Genomic DNA, 19,439 nt, shown 5'->3' with positions numbered 1-19,439 from the left:
AAAATTGAATCTTATTCCTCTGATCAAGTTAATTCTATTGTGTCTCTAAATTAGCTTATCCATTTTCTTGGCTTCAATACCACCTCTAAGTGGATGAATCTTTTATTTATGGTTTTAGACATCCCAGTCCATAATTTGTTTTAAAATACCTTTTCCTACTATTTGTCAGTTGAATGGCATATATTGAAGGCTTGAGAAGGTCAGTTTAGGAGGACTATGAAATACCATATTAAAGAGTTTGGATTTTATCCTAGAGAGATGGTTGATGAAAGATATTTTATTAAAGATACTTAAAAATATTAAGGAAACAAGCCAGAGGAATGTATTGGTTTCATTCAGCAGAGTTGGGGATGGGTTGCAAGCAGAAAGCTGAGGCTTCTGAAGCCAGCAATTCTGATCCTCAAAGCCCTACACAGTCACTGTTGCAAGTAAATCCAGATTTCAATTCTTGTGCTTTAGAAACAGCAGAAACAAACAGACAAGTTCAAAACAAGGACCTATACTTGATTTCCCCTTCTTCCTTGACAAACATATCCAACATCTTCATGAATTATTAATTCTTCCACCATTAGTACAGCCTGTACATCCTCTTCTAATTCATTTGCCAGTTTTCCCCCTTTTTTATTGCTGGTTCATATCTTTTTTTTAGACTTAGGAAATATCAAGCTGATCAATGCATTGTACATTCCACTATCATTTAAGATTCCTGTAATTCAGGTCTGGACACACCATTCTCCTACTCAGACAATCTGAATAGATTTCTATTGCCCACCAAAGAATTTTGAACTTCTCAACCCTCACCCCAAAACATAGCTTGTATATTTTCATCTTCATGCTTTTGCTCAAACCATTATATTACCTTAATAGTGAGTCCATAGAATGCAATTGTTCTCTGATTTTCTGAATGGTTGAAGTACTTCCTGCTTCCCATTATTCTAAGCATACATTGTTATCATGGTTCTTCCAGGCTCAGTCCACTTCTACAATAGTTTATTTATAAAGACTGCCTCCCTCAAGATTCAGTGCAACACTACTGGTCTTTCCCTAGAATTTCTTGCACTGTTTTTTTTTAAATAAGAATTGGAGCACCCTAGCAGATGAAGATTTTTACCTCATTGGTTGGAGGCCTAGCCCTCTGGCATCCTCACCAAGTGGCACCCTAAATGCAAAGATATTTTTTGCTGGTTTTCAAGTTAACTCACTTTCTGAGTCTCTGGCCTTGGGTAGAGAAAAGAATGCACATGAGTTTCAAAGTTGAGGTTGCCCAGCAATTGTTTCTTTCAATCCAGCCTCATCACCTTATGAATTCATGAAAATTCCTCTGACAGTCCAGAAATACTATCCTTAATTTTCAGTGCTATTGTTAAATATTCATATTTTCTGTGTCTTCAGAGGTACTTCATTTGGAAGTTGAGGAACTGCATTAAACACAACTAACTAGTTGCTATTTTAGCCAGTTTAAAAGCTCACTGCAAACTGAAGCTTAAAAGAAAATAGACTATATAAAGTGAGTTGACAAAGCCAGGAAAAGCTGCCTCCTTAGTGCAGTAGGCAATGTATCAGTCTCATAATAAAGCCAGAAATGGCCATTGTTGTATTATACACATGAAACAAATATATGTCTCGCTTTGGCCACGTTGTTTCCTTGACCACATAAGAGTTCTTTCCATCCTTAGGCATACACCAAGGCTGTTTTCTCTGCATGGAACTCCATCTGCTTTCATTCCAGATCCTACTTTATCCTTCATGACTCAGTTTACATGTCACTTCCACAGGAGGCACTCCCTGGTTTCCCAGTATGTATTTGATTGGACTCTTGTGCTATACTTTTTCCTAGTATCTCATAATTTCCTAAGGCCACTTATCACCATCTGAAATTAAGTATTACTTTGGCCATTTGTATAATTATGTTACCCACTTAAACCTCAACTCCAACTGAATAGAGCATATATTCTAGGATAACAGGGTGATGTCTGATTCATCTGAAATTGTATATCAAAAGCTTAGCATAATTTCTTACACAAGAGACAGGAACTAAAAACTTGTTAAGTGACTCATGAGTATACAGAGGATTAAGAGTGAAAATAGCTATGTATTTTATATAGATTTATATATTTTACAGCTTTATACAAAGCTTTATATACTAGAGCTGACATACTTTTATAAGCATTACTTTTGAAATAATGGTCAGTCTGAATCAGATGACACCATAATGCTCAAGATCTGGAAGTCCTGAATTGATTTCAACAGTCTTTCAAACGTTTCTCCAGAAAGAATTGCTGCGGACAAAGCAAGTGAGCCACAGCCAAAAATGTTCAGAGTGATTCTTCAACCGGGGTGAGTCTATTATTGCTTAGAAATAATTTCAGGAAATCTGTGGTGAAAAAAATTCCCAAGATTGAGACCATTATAATTCCATGAACACATCTGAAATTGAGCACATGTCAAATCCTCATGGCATTTTCTGATGGTGCCTCACTCATGGGAGAGTTTAAAGTAAACACATTAGGGATGTTTAATTACCTTATCTTTTTAGATTACAAATGCACATTATTCTGAGCAGTGATTCAATGCTGAAATGTGCAAAATGTTTTTTGTTTTAACCTATTGAATTTTGTTGGAAATACTCTGGAATAGTTAGTTCCCTGTTTAAAGGAATTCTACGGTTGAGGCTTTATAAGTAAGGAGCCTTTTATAACATGAATAATTGCCCTTAATTTGTCTCATTTGTTAGTAATTATTTGGCCATTGGATTTTCTCAAAGCACAGCCCAAGTGCAGAAAGTAGTACCGTCACATGGCAATCAATCCCCTAAGAAAATCGCTAACTCAGCCCAGATCCTAGGCAAACATAATTCTATTCTGTGCCTTTAGAAGCAACAAGGAGAAAGAATTCAGTCTGGAAACTACTAAAACTGCAATTTCTGTTCCCTTAAAAACAAAAACACATGTTTGTAATCCAGATTACTTAAATCGACATGATAGTAGGGAAAATTGTTGTGTTGTGGAATTAAAGCCACAAGGCTTAAAAGTCCCCAGGTAGAGGATGGTAGTTCTTGATGCTTCTCTCTTGAACATAGACACTGTGGTCTGAAAGGCCTGTGGCGGAATTCCTCTCCTCTGTTTTGAGCTGTTTATGTCTGTGTAAAACAGGGAGCATAATAATCCCATAGGTTTGTAATGAGAAATGAATACAATATTTTATATAAAGCCCTTGGCATAATGAAAGGCATATAATAAGCCCTCAGAAAACAGTGGCTACTAAGACAACAGATTTACATCCTGTCATCTTTGCTTCAGGAATGATTCACAACCCTTGAAAAAAGAGAAGCAACTAATGCAAATGAATAAATGTTACAAAGACTATGTAGTACCTACAAAATTAAAATGTGGACATTTTGAACAAGAAGGAATACATGGTTGGGCGTTTGTGTCTGGGAGAGAGAGAGCATGTGTGTGCGTGTGCATGATTTTTTTTACAGGACAACAAAAACCTCTTATCATGCTGGGTGAGTATTAATATGCCACCTAGCCAATGCCCCCTGCTCTAGATGGTAGACCTTGAGACTACCAACCTTTGCCTAAGAATGTGTGTGAGAAAGGCATTGTCTAGTGTTTTCCACCTGGTTCTAATTGAAAGGAAAAGAAAAACAAAGACAAAAATACCATTTGTGGTTTAGACTTCACCTTATACTGTTTGGGGGATAAATTAATTGAATATCCACTTTTTTTCTAGCAAAGAATATATTCTATCCATCTCTTTCATGTGGCCATCCCAAAGTCCCCGGATGTGACCATATGCTGATGGCAAACCAATTTCTGGCAACCATAAGGTATAGGTTTTCTTCCCTGTTCTGTCTGTATCACTTTAAGAAATTCTTAAGGCAGGGGCTCTAAATATTGCGCAATGTCTAAGAAGACCACCAAGCTATTAATGAAGTAAATATCTGTTTAATTTACAAACATCAGTAGTGTAACTGATATTAGTCTGGAGAAAGACAACGCACACGGAATTATACACGTACAGCTAATTTTCTTTGTAAAGAAAAAAGTTTTGGGAAAGAAACATCTGCATCTTTACAGGGTACCCTGGGATTTTAACGAAGGAAGAGCACAGTCCGCTATAAATCATCATCAATTCTACACTGTAATTTAGCAGCAAACACGTTAACATGGGAACATTAAGGTAATAAAGATCTTTATTGTTTGGAAAAAAAAAAATCACAGTTCTTGACATTGCAGCCTTTTCTGTCCCCATCCCACACCCAGTAAAAGGGCAAAAAAAAAGAAATCAAGGAAATAATAATTTGTAAAAGATCTACTTTTCTAGTGCCAATCGCTACACACCATCTCTGTTCTGTGAGGATGGTTGCAGAGGGGCCACCTCTTTTTGTACAATGACCATCTCACACAGACTTTACATGCTCTTTGCATGTATCCTGAGTGAGGCCAGTAGGTCAGTGACACCAGTGGTCAGATGTCAAGGTAAACAAACCAACCAACACATATGTATCCCAAGATAACACCCTATGTTAGTACTATTGCCAGAAAAACAAAAAATCCTGATTTTTAAGTTTGAAAAATATACAAAAATATCAGGACAATATAAATTAATATATATTAAAGCATCAAGAAACAGCAAAAGGAAGGCCTACAATGTTAAGTACAATGGACTTTGATACAATAAATATTTCTCATTGAAACTGAATACTGTATAGGGCTGCTTAGAATTCATAGAAACAAAAATTCATATTATTACTAATTTATTTATCAATAATCTATTGGTTCTTTATCATCTCCTTTATCATTTATATTACAAAAAATTAATACTGGAAAACGGTAGATAAACACTTTTGTGTGCTTCTTCTGCTAACATGCTGATGTTTGAAAAGAAGGTAACATTTATTTTAGCCCTCCTCTCACGAGTGGAACCCAGGTGTTCAGGACACTTTATATTTGCACAAAATATTTCTTAGTCATTTGCTCTGTGAAATCTGGAGTTCCATTCCTCTGCCTTGCATCCTCATTCACACACCTGTGCTTGGTCTGTCCTGAGCCACCGGGACGCGAACGAGGGCGCATGGATTTCCCGCTGCTGGGCCGTTTCCCGTCAGCCCACACAGTAGCTGCTCTCCGCCTTGCCGATGTGATTCTGCGTGTCTTGCAGCAAGTTGCAGACGATCCCAGTTGCCCGCATCCCATATCTTTCCAACGCCTCCAGGTATGTCTTCACACTTCTCCCGTGTTGGGGGAGCTTTAGTTCAAACGTTTCTTTTTTTTTTTTTTTTTCCCCCAAAGGCAGAAAAAAAGTCTTTATTCTCATAATAAAAATAAGTCTGTTCTGTATTTTACAATATATTTCAAATATTTCCATTGTGAAGCATTAATTAATCCAACGTGGTCAAGAGGTATTTCGCATTTTCCAAAGACAAAAGCTGCCAGGGCACGTCTAGGAGGCGCACCTGGTGCAGCCGCACTTGACCACCTTCTCCACCTCGTCCACGAAGGAAGAGCCATCCGTGCACTCGAAGGAGTATTTCCGCCGCTTGCTCCGCAGGGGCCCACAGCACTGCCCTCCTGCACACCCGCCTCGGCATTCCAGCCGGGACACCTTCTTCGTCGTCTGGCAAGCGGCATAGCCCTGTTGCTTTTGGTAATAATCTCTTACCCGTTCCCCTCGACAAGAGATTTCTGGAAGACAGCAAAAGCACAAGCAGGTTAAGGACAGTCGCCTCAAGTCGCCTGGACTGGTTGTGCGTCCATGTCTCAACGCAGGAGATGCTGCTTTTATTTCCACTTGTACCTGTGATTTTCAGGGTTATGTTTTTCCTCCATATTATGGGCTGGTGTTCTTTGAATCAGCCTTCTGTTCTTTGAAAAATACTTCTTTTTGGCCTTTATTCTCTGCAAAGTGAATACTAGGTAGGCAGACTATAAATACTACACTATTGGACTGAGAAGAAAATTGAATTCCTAAATCTTTCCCTTTATTGCAAAAATACACGTCTTCTGTTTTTTACACTGCTAACAGCTGGTTTTGTTTACCACAGGGAGCAGTTTCAGAGAGTATGCAATTTAATTTATTAGACCTGGAGTTTAATATCATTCAATCTGTTCCTTAATACAAGGAACATTCCCCTAACTTCATAAATTATCCTAGAATGAACTAGTTCAAAAAGAGACATCTGCTAAAAGCTTCCACGGGCACGTTCCTCTTGTCCCGTCCCTCCGATACACACAACAAAATCCATGCCAGCTGGAGGCAGGACGCGTTCCGATCACGCAGACAAAGGGGAAGGAGAATGGTGGGCAAAAAGTCAGCCCATTTCCATCCCTTTCACCTGCATCATGTGCTGTGATAAATCAGTCAATTCTAAGGTCAAAGGTGATTTCTGTTCTTAAACGAGGGCAGAATTATGAGCTCCCTCTTCTCCGTGTCAGAAGACAAATTAGTAACACATATGGATGAGAGCAGCAGGTAAGGGTAAGAAGTGTGTACAAAGTGCCTCCACATAAGATAAAAAAGGAGTATTTTTCCCAGCAAATGAAGTTGTGGGACGACATGTGAGGCCATGTCACATCTTGCTATTCAGGTTGAGGACATTCCACATCTGGGGCCTTCCCAAGACTGGGAAATCAATCAGGGGCGGCAAGTACGTGCAGTGCAAAGACCCAGGCCCCCTCACATCCTCTCCTCTCTCTGCCCCTCTCCCTGGGCCTCCTTCCTCTCTGTCTTTCAAAGAGGGGGCCCACCTTGCTTTGCCACGACAGGGAGCCGCCCAGCGGGGCTGGCTTACCTCGATCACAGCTGTCCCCTGTGTACCCCCCGCTGCACTCGCAGTAGGGCTGCCCCAGTCCGGAGAGCCGGCACTTCCCGTGCTTGCACTTGATGGCCTGGCAGGGGTTGAACAGGTCCTCCTCTTCGTCGCAGAGCACGCCCCCGTGGCCGTCCAGGCACTTACAGCTGTAGGAGAACGCATTGATGGGCAAGCAGGTGCCGTGCACGCACCTAGGGTGGAGGAAGGACGCAGGATGGGCACGCGTCAGGCAGAGGGGACAAGAACGGAGGGAGGATGACGGAGGGAACGGGAAGGAGAAGGCACTTCAGGGATGACTTCCTTCTTTCCCTCCCACATCCTCTCTCCTCCTCCCTTCCTCCCTCCTGGGTTTTGCTTTACGGGTTGGGGTATGTGTGTTTAACTACCATGCATGCAGCCCAGACTTACTTGTTTCCTAGACAGGGGTCGTTGGTCCTCTGGTCACAGAGAGGCCCGGTCCATCCTTCCTCGCACTCGCAGGAGAAGCCTGACTGGCTGCCGGGCCGGCACGTGCCGTGAGCACACACCTTCCTGTGGCACGGCTCACAGCCGGGCAGGATGCCGGTCTGCATGGGCACCTTGCGGAAGTCCTGCAGCTCGCTGTTGATGTACAGGTTCCGGATGCAGCCGTGGAAGCTGGTGCCGTTCTGTCCGGGGGCCTGGCGCAGAGCCGCAGCCGCGTTGTTCTTCCCGGGCATGCCTGGGGAGGGACACGGGCACAGGCGTCAGGCGCTTTGGGGGGTCCTGAACCGGGCGCCACCCGCACCCTCTTCGCTCTTCTAGGAGGCTGGCAGTCTGTGAGAGTTCTTTAGAAGGACAAAGAGCATGAGCACCCAGTCCTGTGGGTCTCACCCTGGCCACACATTAGAATCACACAGGATCTGGGAAGAAATACCGATGCCTGGACCTCAGCCCAGACCCTACCTGATGAGATTATCTGGGTGGGTTTGCGGAGGGAGATGGGATGTGTGTTTCTTTGCTTTTATTTTTTCAGAAGAGCTCCAAGGCAATTATCATGCTCAATGAGAATGAAGAATCTAGTTCATGGATGGTTAATTTTAAATTTCTAACGTTTGTTTTCAAATGAAACCTTACACTGAAGCATACATTTATAAAACCTTAAAAGCAGAGCTACTGAACCTACAGGCAGATTGGAAAGGGGGAGGGGATTAGTGTTCCTTCTCTCCCCAACCACTGCCTCAACCTGGCCGCACACCCAGGAAGCCTAGAACTCAAAAAGTGGGATCCTCTGAACAGCCCTACCCCTTAAAGATGAAGGCACAGGGCCCAGAGACCTTGGGGGACATATTCTATGTCACCCAGTAGATTGGGCTAGAGTTAGGCTGATGAGACCCATCTCTGCCCTCTGTAGAGTCACTGGTGAGTCTGTCAGCCCCAGAGGGTGAGAACTGGGTTCACAGTGACCTTCCACCCTGGCCTTGCCAAATTCTAAGCCTGCAAGTATGTCCTGAGCTCATCACTGGATGTCAGGGCTTGAAAAACTCACGCATGCTTCCTGTTAGGATAGCACTTCATTCTAATCCTTTTTTTTTTTTGTTTGTTTCTTGCTAATTCACAGTGAAGCCTTCATAACTGAGAAATTGGCAATACAAAAGATACTTTTCCGAAAACAGAAATTGTAATCCTGGTATATCAACATCCCACTGGTGACAGTCATCTGCTAACCCCTCATTTGGCAAAACTCAGGAATCTTTCCATGGCCTAAGCCAGACCCTGAAATAGTTCCTGGATGGGATCCTACATGAGGCAACTGTCCAGGTCGCTGAGGGGTAAGGAGAGGGAGCCTGCAGCCTCCGGAGCAGCTGACGTGGCCCTGGTGCACACACCTCCCTCTGCTGGACTCTGATCTGTGGCTGGAAGGTGCAGGATGGGAAGACTTCTGGTTCTCACTCTCCAGGGGGCTCGTTGGTCACAAAGACCTCTTGGTCTTATGACCTCAGCACTCTGAGGGCCCGCCCCACGGCAACATTGTTTTTCCGATTCAGAGGAGCCTGTGGGAGTTCTAGCAGGACCGAGGTCAGGTAGCTAGGTATACAGAATCCCCAGGATGGAGGTCAAAGTCTTTATTGCTGATTTTGTGTGCACTTGGGACACTCATTTCTCCATGGGGGCTCAGGTTTCTCACCTATCACATGAGTGAGTGGACCAGAACAGTTGTTTCCAAGCTTACTGTTTGGAAGAATGACCAGAAGAACATGTTCAGGAGGCAGCATCCTGGCCCACATTCTCTCCCCACCCTGAAATTCTGACCCAGTAGGAGGGGGTGGGTGCCGAAATCTAAATGTTAATCCTTAGCTTGGGTGGGTCATGGTCACACTTTGGTAGGTACTAAATTAGGTGTCTTGGCTTTGAATTCCAAGACTCCAGGCTTTTAGTCTACCTGACCCTGGAAACTGGGTTGCTTTCTGGAGTGGGGTCAAAAGCCTGAAATGGGCCATTTCCAGGAGAGGAGTAATGACAGGAAATTCTTTGCTCTGTGATCAGTTCTAATTTAATCATATCCATCCATCAGAAATGTGTAGACCTTAATGTTCAGACATTTGTGACCCTTTCTTTAGAGGTTAGAAAAGAACTTCTTCCAAAATTATTGTTAATAGCTCATTTTCATGGAGGTACAATACACATAGGTGCACATGTCAAGGCTAAATGCAGACTGATGAGCCAGGAGCAGGGAGAAACAATTAGTAAATGCGTTCCTTTTATTCCCAGAGCCAAAAATCATAAAAGGTTCAGCTCTTATTATTATAATTTGCAAATGAAAAATGTTGATACATCACAAATATATTTACTTTCAATGGGATATCATAAAATCAAGAACTACTCTGAGTCAACCACTTCCCATGCTTGGTGTATTTCTGACTAGGGACCTAGGTCTTAACTGATGAAGATAAGTTGATTCATGAATTTTTTTCCTTTAGTCTTTCCTCTCTATCACAGCTGGACTGTAGCTGGAATTCAATCAATCGATCAATCAACAAGTAACTTGATAGATGGTTTCAGCCTTGGTAGAAGTCTTTAGCCCTAACAACCTGTACATGCTTCAGAATGACAATAAAGGGACCGAGTGTCAGGACTGAGGTCCTCTGTCCAATGGCGGCATTAGGAGAGGGTCTGTGAGCCTCCATATGCAGATCTTAACTTAAAAAAAAAAAATCCCGATAGGTAATACATGTTCTGGTTGGACTATTATACAGAGGAGCTAATAAAGATTAGATGGCTTTGTGTTAAGTAAAGCCCGTGTCATGGGTGTTCGACAGGCCAAGGTCAGGTAAAGGTGCCTCCCTGTTTTGACACATCACCTTTGCCTGCCTGCCTTTGGGCAGGTGTCCCTGTTTCCAAAGACTTGGAGGAAAAAAAGAGAGCTTGTTTGTCTCGCTGTCCTTCACTAACATAGGTTACTCTGCCTTTGCCATACGGATCCAGGGCTGTGGGCTCACAAGTGCTTTGTATTTTTAAAATCTGAATTGCCCTTCAGCCTATACTCTCAGTTGAAAGGGACTGGGCCCAGTGTGTTCTCTGGCAGGGAGGCTGGGATGGGAGTGGTTTGCTTCAGGCCTGGACGGACAGAAGTTCTGTCTGTATTCTTCCAGAAGTGCTACCCTCAGAAGGATTAGCACTTTTCAGTTTGAAATTTAAAACTTGTTTTCTTCCTCTTTTTTAAAAAATGTTCTGACCGAAGTACTCTCATTGTCTACTTTCTTTTTTTCACTGCATTCCAAAGGGGGTTTAAAATACTTAATGAAATGGTTTCTAATGGAAACATAATTAATTAGGTAAAGGACAAGTCCAGAAATAAACAAAAAGCCACACAAATGAGATGGCTTTTCTTGCTGCTCCATGCTCAGAAGTGACTGGCGAGGCGAGTGGCTCTGCCGTCAGAGAGACCTGAACTCAAACAAGGTCTCTATCACTTCCTAGCTTTGTGAACTCAGACAAGTTTTATGAAATCCCTGAGACTGTCACTTAGGGACTATAAAACAAAAAAATCATACTTCCTAAAGTCTCTGAGGATTAAGATTGTAAAAGCAACAACGTTGTTTTGGGCACCTTGCATGTGCACAGTAAATGGAATTTCTTTTCTCACAAATCATAGGAACACCTGTGACTGCCTTTACCCATCCAAAGCAACAGTCCAGGCAGAAATGGAAGGCTTGTTTTTAAATGAATCTTATTGATGTGGTTCCTATGAAGCGACTAGATCCATCAAGTTGCTGAGCAAACCTCACACACAATGTTTTATTACAATGCACTATGGTCCTGAGGATGAGTGGGCTTTCTCCACTCCTCTGGGCACAGAAGGGGTGCTTCTTCTTCAAGATTGTATCCTTCCTGCATCTCTCTATTAACTTAGTTCTCAGCTTACGGTAGGTGCTCAATAAATATTTACAGACTAGAACCAAAGACTTTTAACTATTTCTAAAAAATCAAAATCCTATCAAGGTGTTAAGATTTTCTACTGCTAAAATTTAAAAAAATTCTAGATCCGCTCTGGACTTCTAGAATAATTCCAAAAATGCTTTCAGGGAAGGCTTCGAAGAATTAACATAATTGGGCAGCATCTGTGGGTTACTATTTTGCAAGGAATGATGCAAACTTTGTGATCTCTTCACAAAGCAGGATTTTTTTTTCTTCTTTGAAAAGAAGAAATCAGTTTCTTTTTTTCTTCTTTCCAACTGAAGAAATCTTTAACATTGACCTGTTCAGAAGCTTTTGCTTATTTATCTGTAAGGAAATTAATTTTTCTTTTAGAGGGCATCTCTCATATTTATTGATCATATGGTTGTTAACAACAATAAAATTCTGTATAGAGGACTCAATGCACAATCATTAATCAACCCCAAGCCTAATTCTCAACAGTCTCCAATCTTCTGAAGCATAATGAACAAGTTTTTACATGGTGAACAAGTTCTTACATAGTGAATAAGTTCTTACATGGTGAACAGTGCAAGGGCAGTCATATCACAGAAACTTTTGGTTTTTATCATGCACCATGAACTATAAACAATCAAGTCAGATATGATTATTCATTCGATTTTTATACTTGATTTATATGTGAATCCCACATTTCTCCATTATTATTATTATTTTTAATAAACTGCTGAAGTGGTAGGTAGATGCAAGATAAAGGTAGAAAACATAGTTTAGTGCTGTAAGAGGGCAAATGTAGTTGATCAGGTGTGTGCCTGTAGACTAAGTATTAATCCAAGCTAGACAAGGGCAACAAAACATCCACAGATGCAGAAGATTTCTCTCAAAACGGGGGCGGGGGGTGAGGTTCTAAGCCTCACCTCAGTTGATCCCCAATTTCTCACCTGATGGCCCCCCTGCGACTGTGCCTGTCTTAGGTTGTTCCTCCCTTGAGGAATCTTACCCTTCTCTGGCTAACCAGTCATCTTCCGGGGCCGTACAGGGAAATGTAAAGTTGGTAAGTGGGAGAGAAGCCTTATTGTTTGAAAAGATTAGCTTTTTACATCTTTGCATATTTATGCCCTGTGGCTTCTATGCCCAGCATTTGTCTTGAGGTATCTTTACCATGTAAGTAAATTAATTTTATCAGTCCATTCACCCCAATTCAATGATTTAATTTAATGCAACTCAATTCAACAGCACATGCTTCCTTGCTCCTTTGTCTGAGAACTGAGACTGCATCTCCAGTTTATGATTATTCCTCCGGACAGAGGCAAGAGCGCCAGCTCTCCTGTGCGGGTCCTCTCCTCTGGGCCCCTTCAACTTGCCTCGTACCTCCACTGCTCATCAGTTTACTCACCTGCATTCTCACTGATAAGAATACAGTCCAGACAGAGTCTTTGCTATCATTCAAGGTCCTAACCCACCTTTCCAACTCCCTTGCTTGTTCATTCACCTTAAAGTCTTAGTTTAACAGAAATACTTTCTGCTACCCCAATACAAATGGTATTTTAATTAATATCAAATGTTATCCTTTGATTTCATTAATAATTACCCTATCATCTACATGAATTAGCAACTGGTAGCACAGATATTCTGCATGGTAACATGTGACTGAAGCTGGTAGTGTTGGCTTCCTGAAGGGAGCTGGGGTGGGTCATGAACTGCTTACTCTGCATCGTCATTTTCTCCATTGTCTGATTTGACCTTGACCAGTTTTGTTTCTCTATAGACCTGATCAAATAATGGGATTGAATTATATGATGTGCAAATCATCTAGCATGTGATAGACACAAAATAATTATTAAAGAAATGTCCTCCTTCACCCAACCAACATTTAGTTAGACTCAGAGCCAGGATTACCAAATGGTCCCTTAACACGTATCTAGCGACCTTTCTTTTCTATCTTTGCTGCCCATCTTTCAATGATTTATTACACCTGGCCAATGACCATGACACCAGGCATCGACAACTTCAGAGTTAGTGTGTGATGAGAGTCACGGGGCTTGGAGACCCGCTGCATTTGGAAGAGAGCTCACCTCCTACATAGAGTGGAGAGTCAAAATTCAGAGTTGATTGCTTTGACAAGTTGGTGATGATTTTGGGGCTCCCTCCGTCTACGGAGAGGGAGAGACTCTGATCCAGTGCAAGTAGTTCCACAATGTGAAAGTTTCCATCATTGATCGTCTCCACACTACAAAGAAAAAACAACTTAGTTGATGCTTCCATTTTCTTTTTATTAAAGATAAGTTACAATACAAACTCCAGTGAATACTTCTTGGAAAAAGATACTCCTATCTTACATTAATAAAGATAAAGACCAGTAGTTGATTTAAAAATAAAAGATATTTTCAAGGAGAATCAATCAATTTCTACTTCTTAAGAAGAGATACAAAATAAGCTTGTTCTCCCACTGAGAGACATGTAAATGAGTACATCTTATCATTACCCAGTCACATTCTCCTAATATGTAGAAATTATAAAAGATAATTTAGATGCATTTTCCTTTAAATGCCACTGAAATTCCTTTGGCTGAGATACTGTTACTCCATATTGTACTCAAAAGACAAGGAACCTACACTTTTAGGTGCGAAATATATCCTACAGATAGGGATGTTATGGGAACACTGGTTTCTGCTCTTTTAAATGCTATACATTAAGATTTATCAGAATCAAACATGCACACAAATACAGGAAGAAGCAACTTGGTAAGATCATTGAACTTTTTGCAATTTGTTAATTGATAATATACTCTTGCTCTGCATTTTTCAGAGGACTGTCCATTAAATGATATTACTGTGAACAAGCAGAGAGGTGGAAATAACAGTTTGGACAGAATGTTAACAAAGTCACGTTTAAGGGTTCAGGTGATGACAATGGTTCTTCAGTTCTTTATCTATAACGTTAAAAGGCCAGGTCTAACAATTATTTCAAAACAATTGTAAGAGCTTAAGGAAATTCACGAAGTGAATAAAAACAAAAAGATTGAGAAACTGAGAAGAATGAGGATGAAAAAGAAGATAAAGTTGGGTAGTAGTAAATAAGTGCTATATAGTTTTAAAGTGTGCTTGTAAATCTACCATCAGTGTTACAGCAGGCGAGATGAAAACAGGACCGGGGGAACAGAACCGACAAAGAACACAGGACCAACGCGAGGCGCAGTGTTCTGAATATAGTCACCTTTCACTACAGAGGCAAAATTTGGCATATGGCATAATGGAGTAAGATTAACCTGGATCTGAATCCAGTCTTGCATTTATTAAATGTTTGACCTCAGATAAGTCACCTAATTGTTAGTCAACTTTCATCTTTAGTAAATGCTAACAAATATATCTCCTTTTATAGGGTTCATTTGAGGACTATATGAAATGATCTTTAAAAAATTCAGAGCAAAACATACAGAATAAAGAAAGTGCAAAGCTAAATGGTAGATGTTAGTATCGCCATCAGTGCCACCATCACTACCACCATCATATAAATAATCCGATGATATTTCAGAATCTTCTTCAGGAAGAAATTAGTTCAGCTTTATTTTTAACATTAATTGTAAAATAATTCTAAAGACTGGCAGAAATATAGGAACTTCTTTGTGATCATATCTTTTTCAAGTTACTAAAAGTTTTAAGTAACACATTAAAAGAAGACATTCAGACAGAGGTAGTGGCCAACTGCTTTTTCCTTTCTGACCATACACAATACTCTAGGTGGTTTTATATGAATGTTCTATGAACATTGACCTTAATTAAGTCATAATCTTAATAATGGGGCTCTCGTTTTCCCTTTACAATTGCAAAGAAAAGACCCATATGTACTGGGGGTTCTTGGTCACAGATTGGTCCTTGACAATCAATCCAGGCATGTCATCGTCCATGATGGTGTTTAATGTAGTACAATGAAATAAGCTGCTTTAAAGCAGGAGCCATGTATTACTTACATCTGCATTCCTTAATGTATCCAGCACAGTGTCTGCTAAACAGTAGATGCCCAATAAATACATATTAGGGAAATAAAATATAAGGGAGTTACATTAAGAATAACATCATATTTTTAGTAATACTAACTGGATTATAGTTATAGATTGTCAGGAGGCTTCAAGCATACTTAGGGCACAGCATCTAAAGGATGCATTTTGTTAAAATATTGGGATATTTCAGGAGCTTTATCCTGAAGGATGATTGATGCTGGGTGATAAATCTTGTCGCCTTGTCTTGGGTCTCATTAAATGTGTGATGTTAGATAATTTTTCTCTCTTTATTTTCTGCATCAGGGAAATGCAAATAATAAGACCAGAATGGCTAAACAGGTTTGAAGCCAGGTTGTCTTGTTCTCAAAAACATGCTCTTAAATATTATGCATCACTTTTATAATAAAAAAGCCTGAGCGAACCTAGTATTATGCAAATTGCCTGTGTTCTCACCACTAACAAGACTTTAATAGTTGGTTTCTCTTCCAAATATCCCAGGAACAAAGTTCAGTGGGTAAAAAACCTTGTATGATGGTTGCACACCTTGGTACATTTACTAAAACTCATGGAATTGTTAAAAAAAAAAAGATAGTAATCTTATAATGAGAGTTTGAAGATTATGGGAATGCACGCACAATATAGAGATTTGAAACTTGGATTTGGATTCTATTGTCCCATTGATAAGTGAAATTCAAACTGACTAGGCTTTTTTCTTCCCAGAAGTTTTAAATGTCTCTGATCATTCCAGAACTTGACAACAGTTACCAATAAGCTTAACTCCACTTATATTTCCCTGGAATTAAGTGAGGCTTCACTTTGCCTTTTAACATATGAGCACTGTGAAATTAAGATGTTTAGAATCTTTGCTTTTTAAGATGATATTGTGGGAATGGGCCCAAAGGTAATATGTGAGAGTTAAATTAGTGTTTCTAAAGCATGAGATAAACAAGGCAAGTCCGGGAACCCTATGACTATCAACCTTTTAAAATAAAAGCAGTGACTGATGTACAAGTTCTTATGTGAAAAAACTGAGCCATCATTGATTTTACAGTTTCTCAAAGTCGTCTATTTATTTATCCACTCACAGTGCATAACATCCTTGGGGTTCTGGCATGTATTGATAGGTTCTCTTTCACTCTTCTCCCAGGAACTATATATCTGATGACTCATGGAAGTCATAAGTGAATGACTTAACACTGAGCCTCTCCACTGGGAACATAAATTGCTTTTATTACCACTATTCTGTATGTATTTTTACTGTACTCATCTATTACCTAGGACTTTGTTTTCTTGAATTTCTAAATGGATGTATGGAAATTTACTAAATTATGTCTTGTAGTCTGCTACAGAAAGAGCTTAATGACCCAGGGCTTCAAAGAAGAGAGGCTCTAATTTGTGTATAATTTTCTTTATGTGGGACACATTAACAATGGCATTTTATATTTCTGTCTCAACTGTAAAACTTTAGGTATTTCAGTAGTTTAATAAAGATAAACAGTTCACTTTGCTTATAACAGGTCTACCTCTTTGCTTTAAATATGTGAAGTATCTGTTGGCACATTCTGTGCAATGGAATAGGAATCAGAAGTCAGACAAATTCAACTAGTCATCTCATTTTGCTGTCTCTGGACTGAAAATACTTCATCTGTAAAGTGGGGATGGTAAAAAATGTCCCCTAGCTCTTTAACTCTTTAACTCAAAGAAGTACGAGGCCAAGTGGGATTAAAGTTTTATATATATATATATTTATATATATATATATAACCAGAGGGGAAGCCCAGTAATCCATATTTTAATACTTTCAGGTAATTCTGACACATGGTATTTGAAAACAACCATTCCATAGCACTGTCTGTACGTCTGGCCCTGTTAGCAGTATGCATGTCTACAGGAAGCTGTGAGCTTCTGTCAGATAATGAGAAGATGCGTGTGCTACTTTAGTTCTACTGGAATGATAACTACATCTTGGTTTTTTTTGAACACACTTATAACTATGTCAACCACTCCTTGTAAACATAATACCACAAAACAAGCGTTCTCATTTCTATTCATCTGAGAAAATAACTGACACCTAAAAGGAAACTTTCTAAACCAAAAAGTATCCTACAGAAACAATAATTTAATGTATGATTATGTCTCCCTGATTTTAACAGATTTCATTTTACTAAAATAAACACAACCCCTTCCCATCAATGTGGAAAATTAACCAGAAATCGAAACAATGCACCCAATGTACAAAATTATTCCCATGTGTGAGGTTCCAAAAGCCCATTAAATAATGCATCACTTGGAAAACAAAGTTGCACCAAAGCAAATCTTATAAAATCATGCAATTAAACTGAACTTTAACTGAACAAATTCTCTGAGGTAAGAATATGTAAAATTACTCACTTTTAAAACATTAGTGTGGTGTATTTTTAATAATGTTGTATAAAAAGGAAACACATCAAGATTTGAAAATTTAATTCACGCAAACAAAATCTTTTATTAAGCAACTTAGGGGCAAACTGGAAAAACAATAGTGTTATTGATGCGTTTTTCTGTAATGATGGAGAAATACTACCTTGCATTGGAGGTCACATTCTAGTAAGGTCTGACTGAGGTCAGAGGCATTTGGACAAATGCCAGAATATTAGGAGTAGGAGTTAAGATTAAGTTAAGGAGCCAAAGTTATGATTTAATAGTAGGGGCCAAGTTAAGATTTGGGACAAATTTCTAGGTGAAGGTGAAGGGAAAAAAGCAAGAGTAACTCCATTGTACCTTGGATGCCCAAGAAGACAGTGACGCCTGTCAGTGAGGTTAGGAATATGACAGGGACACAGATTTGGGCCAAAAAAAAGAAATGAACTCCATTTTGGATATTCTGAATTTATGATCCCAATAGTTATCATTGTTTACTATTTGGTATGCATTGTTCTACATATTGTACATGGATCAAATCATAAGATTCTTACCAAACGTTCTACAAAGATGAACTATGCTTTATTAGAGGCCCAGAGAGCTTATGCTATTTGCCCAAGACACACAGTTAATAGACGGCAAAGCTAGAACTTAAACCAAGGCAGACTGTCTTAAGCTCACCAGTCGTCTGTTACTTCAATTTCAGTTTTGAGTGGCAATGACATTCAAACGGTTCAAAAATCAAGGTAACATAAAATAGAATTCACATATATAAGTCTTGCTTCCCCCACACTCCTTCCTTTCTGCCCTTTGTTTTTCTTTATGCAAATATATGGAAATATAAATATATATATTAACTTACCCACTTTTGACACTGTTCTGCCTTACTTTATTTCTTTTGAACTGAACAATATACCTTGGAATTTTTCAATATCATACAGAGGGAACTTTCTCATTTCCCCCTTCTCTCTCTCCCTCCCTCCCCTTTTTTTCTTGTTAATAGTACATTCCATTGCGTGGATGTACCATTGTTTAGATAAAAAACTCTGTTTTTTCCTAATTTTTGTTTTTACAGCCCATGCTACAGTGAATTACCTTATGCATATGCCATTTCTATGTCTTCAGGTATATATGCGGGATACATTCCCAGAAGTGGGATTTCATAGGTCAGAGAGTAAATGAATTTGTAATTTTGATAGATATTTTCAAATTACCCTCCAGAGAAAGTATAAACAATCTGTACTTCTAGTGTTAATGTAATATGCAAATTGTAAACAGGGTAAACAAATAATAATGGAATATGTAATCTATAATCTATATGTAACATATATATAATAATAATAATATAATATGTAAATAATGTTAATGTAAAATGTTTAGAGGGAAGACTTTCAATGCTGCTATACTCTTCAGAAAGAGACACCAGAAAAATTTTTCTGTATTGTTAGAAGGTAAATGAGAATGAAGACAATATGAATAAAGAGTAAGGACAAAACTGAGCTCAGAATTTAATTCTCATGGGTACGTGCTATACTGTTATTAACAGAAAGATTATATTGCCTGAATTTACACACTGGTAATTGGCCAAGCCTAAATCTGAACATACATCTTATCCACTATGATTATTACTTGCCAAATACTAGATTCTCCTAGTGTGTTGAAATATTTTTTCTCTATAGTCTTTATTTCACAAAGGCATTTTCTATTCAAAATCAGATTAATATATTCATATTCTAATATGAAAATCATGAATTATAATATCATACTAAAATATATATAATACATGTTAATTCATCAATTAATCAATCATCTCTCTATCTGAGTTCTAGG

At 39.3% G+C, this 19,439-nt stretch overlaps 1 protein-coding gene across 4 annotated transcripts in view; it reads right to left on the bottom strand.

Annotated features, from left to right (window-relative positions):
* Window positions 1–3,930: 3,930 nt before the first annotated feature.
* Window positions 3,931–19,439, bottom strand: part of SLIT2 (slit guidance ligand 2) — a 357,572-nt gene continuing 342,063 nt past the window's right edge. For 3 of the 4 annotated variants that reach the window (XM_036921029.2, XM_036921031.2, XM_057502129.1), the window contains 4 exons: window positions 13,285–13,439; window positions 7,226–7,517; window positions 6,797–7,008; window positions 3,931–5,690 (listed from right to left, as the gene is read on the bottom strand). In XM_036921029.2, coding sequence (XP_036776924.2) covers window positions 5,449–5,690; window positions 6,797–7,008; window positions 7,226–7,517; window positions 13,285–13,439 — 901 coding nt within the window. In that variant the 3' untranslated portion in view covers window positions 3,931–5,448. The remainder of the gene's footprint in view (window positions 5,691–6,796; window positions 7,009–7,225; window positions 7,518–13,284; window positions 13,440–19,439) is intronic. The other variant, XM_057502128.1, reaches the window with a different exon arrangement.

Source organism: Manis pentadactyla, chromosome 5, assembly GCF_030020395.1.
Source record: "Manis pentadactyla isolate mManPen7 chromosome 5, mManPen7.hap1, whole genome shotgun sequence".
Taxonomy (NCBI): domain Eukaryota; kingdom Metazoa; phylum Chordata; class Mammalia; order Pholidota; family Manidae; genus Manis; species Manis pentadactyla.
The sequence above is the reverse complement of the archived record's forward strand: the minus strand, read 5'-3'. Positions and strand labels throughout refer to the sequence as shown.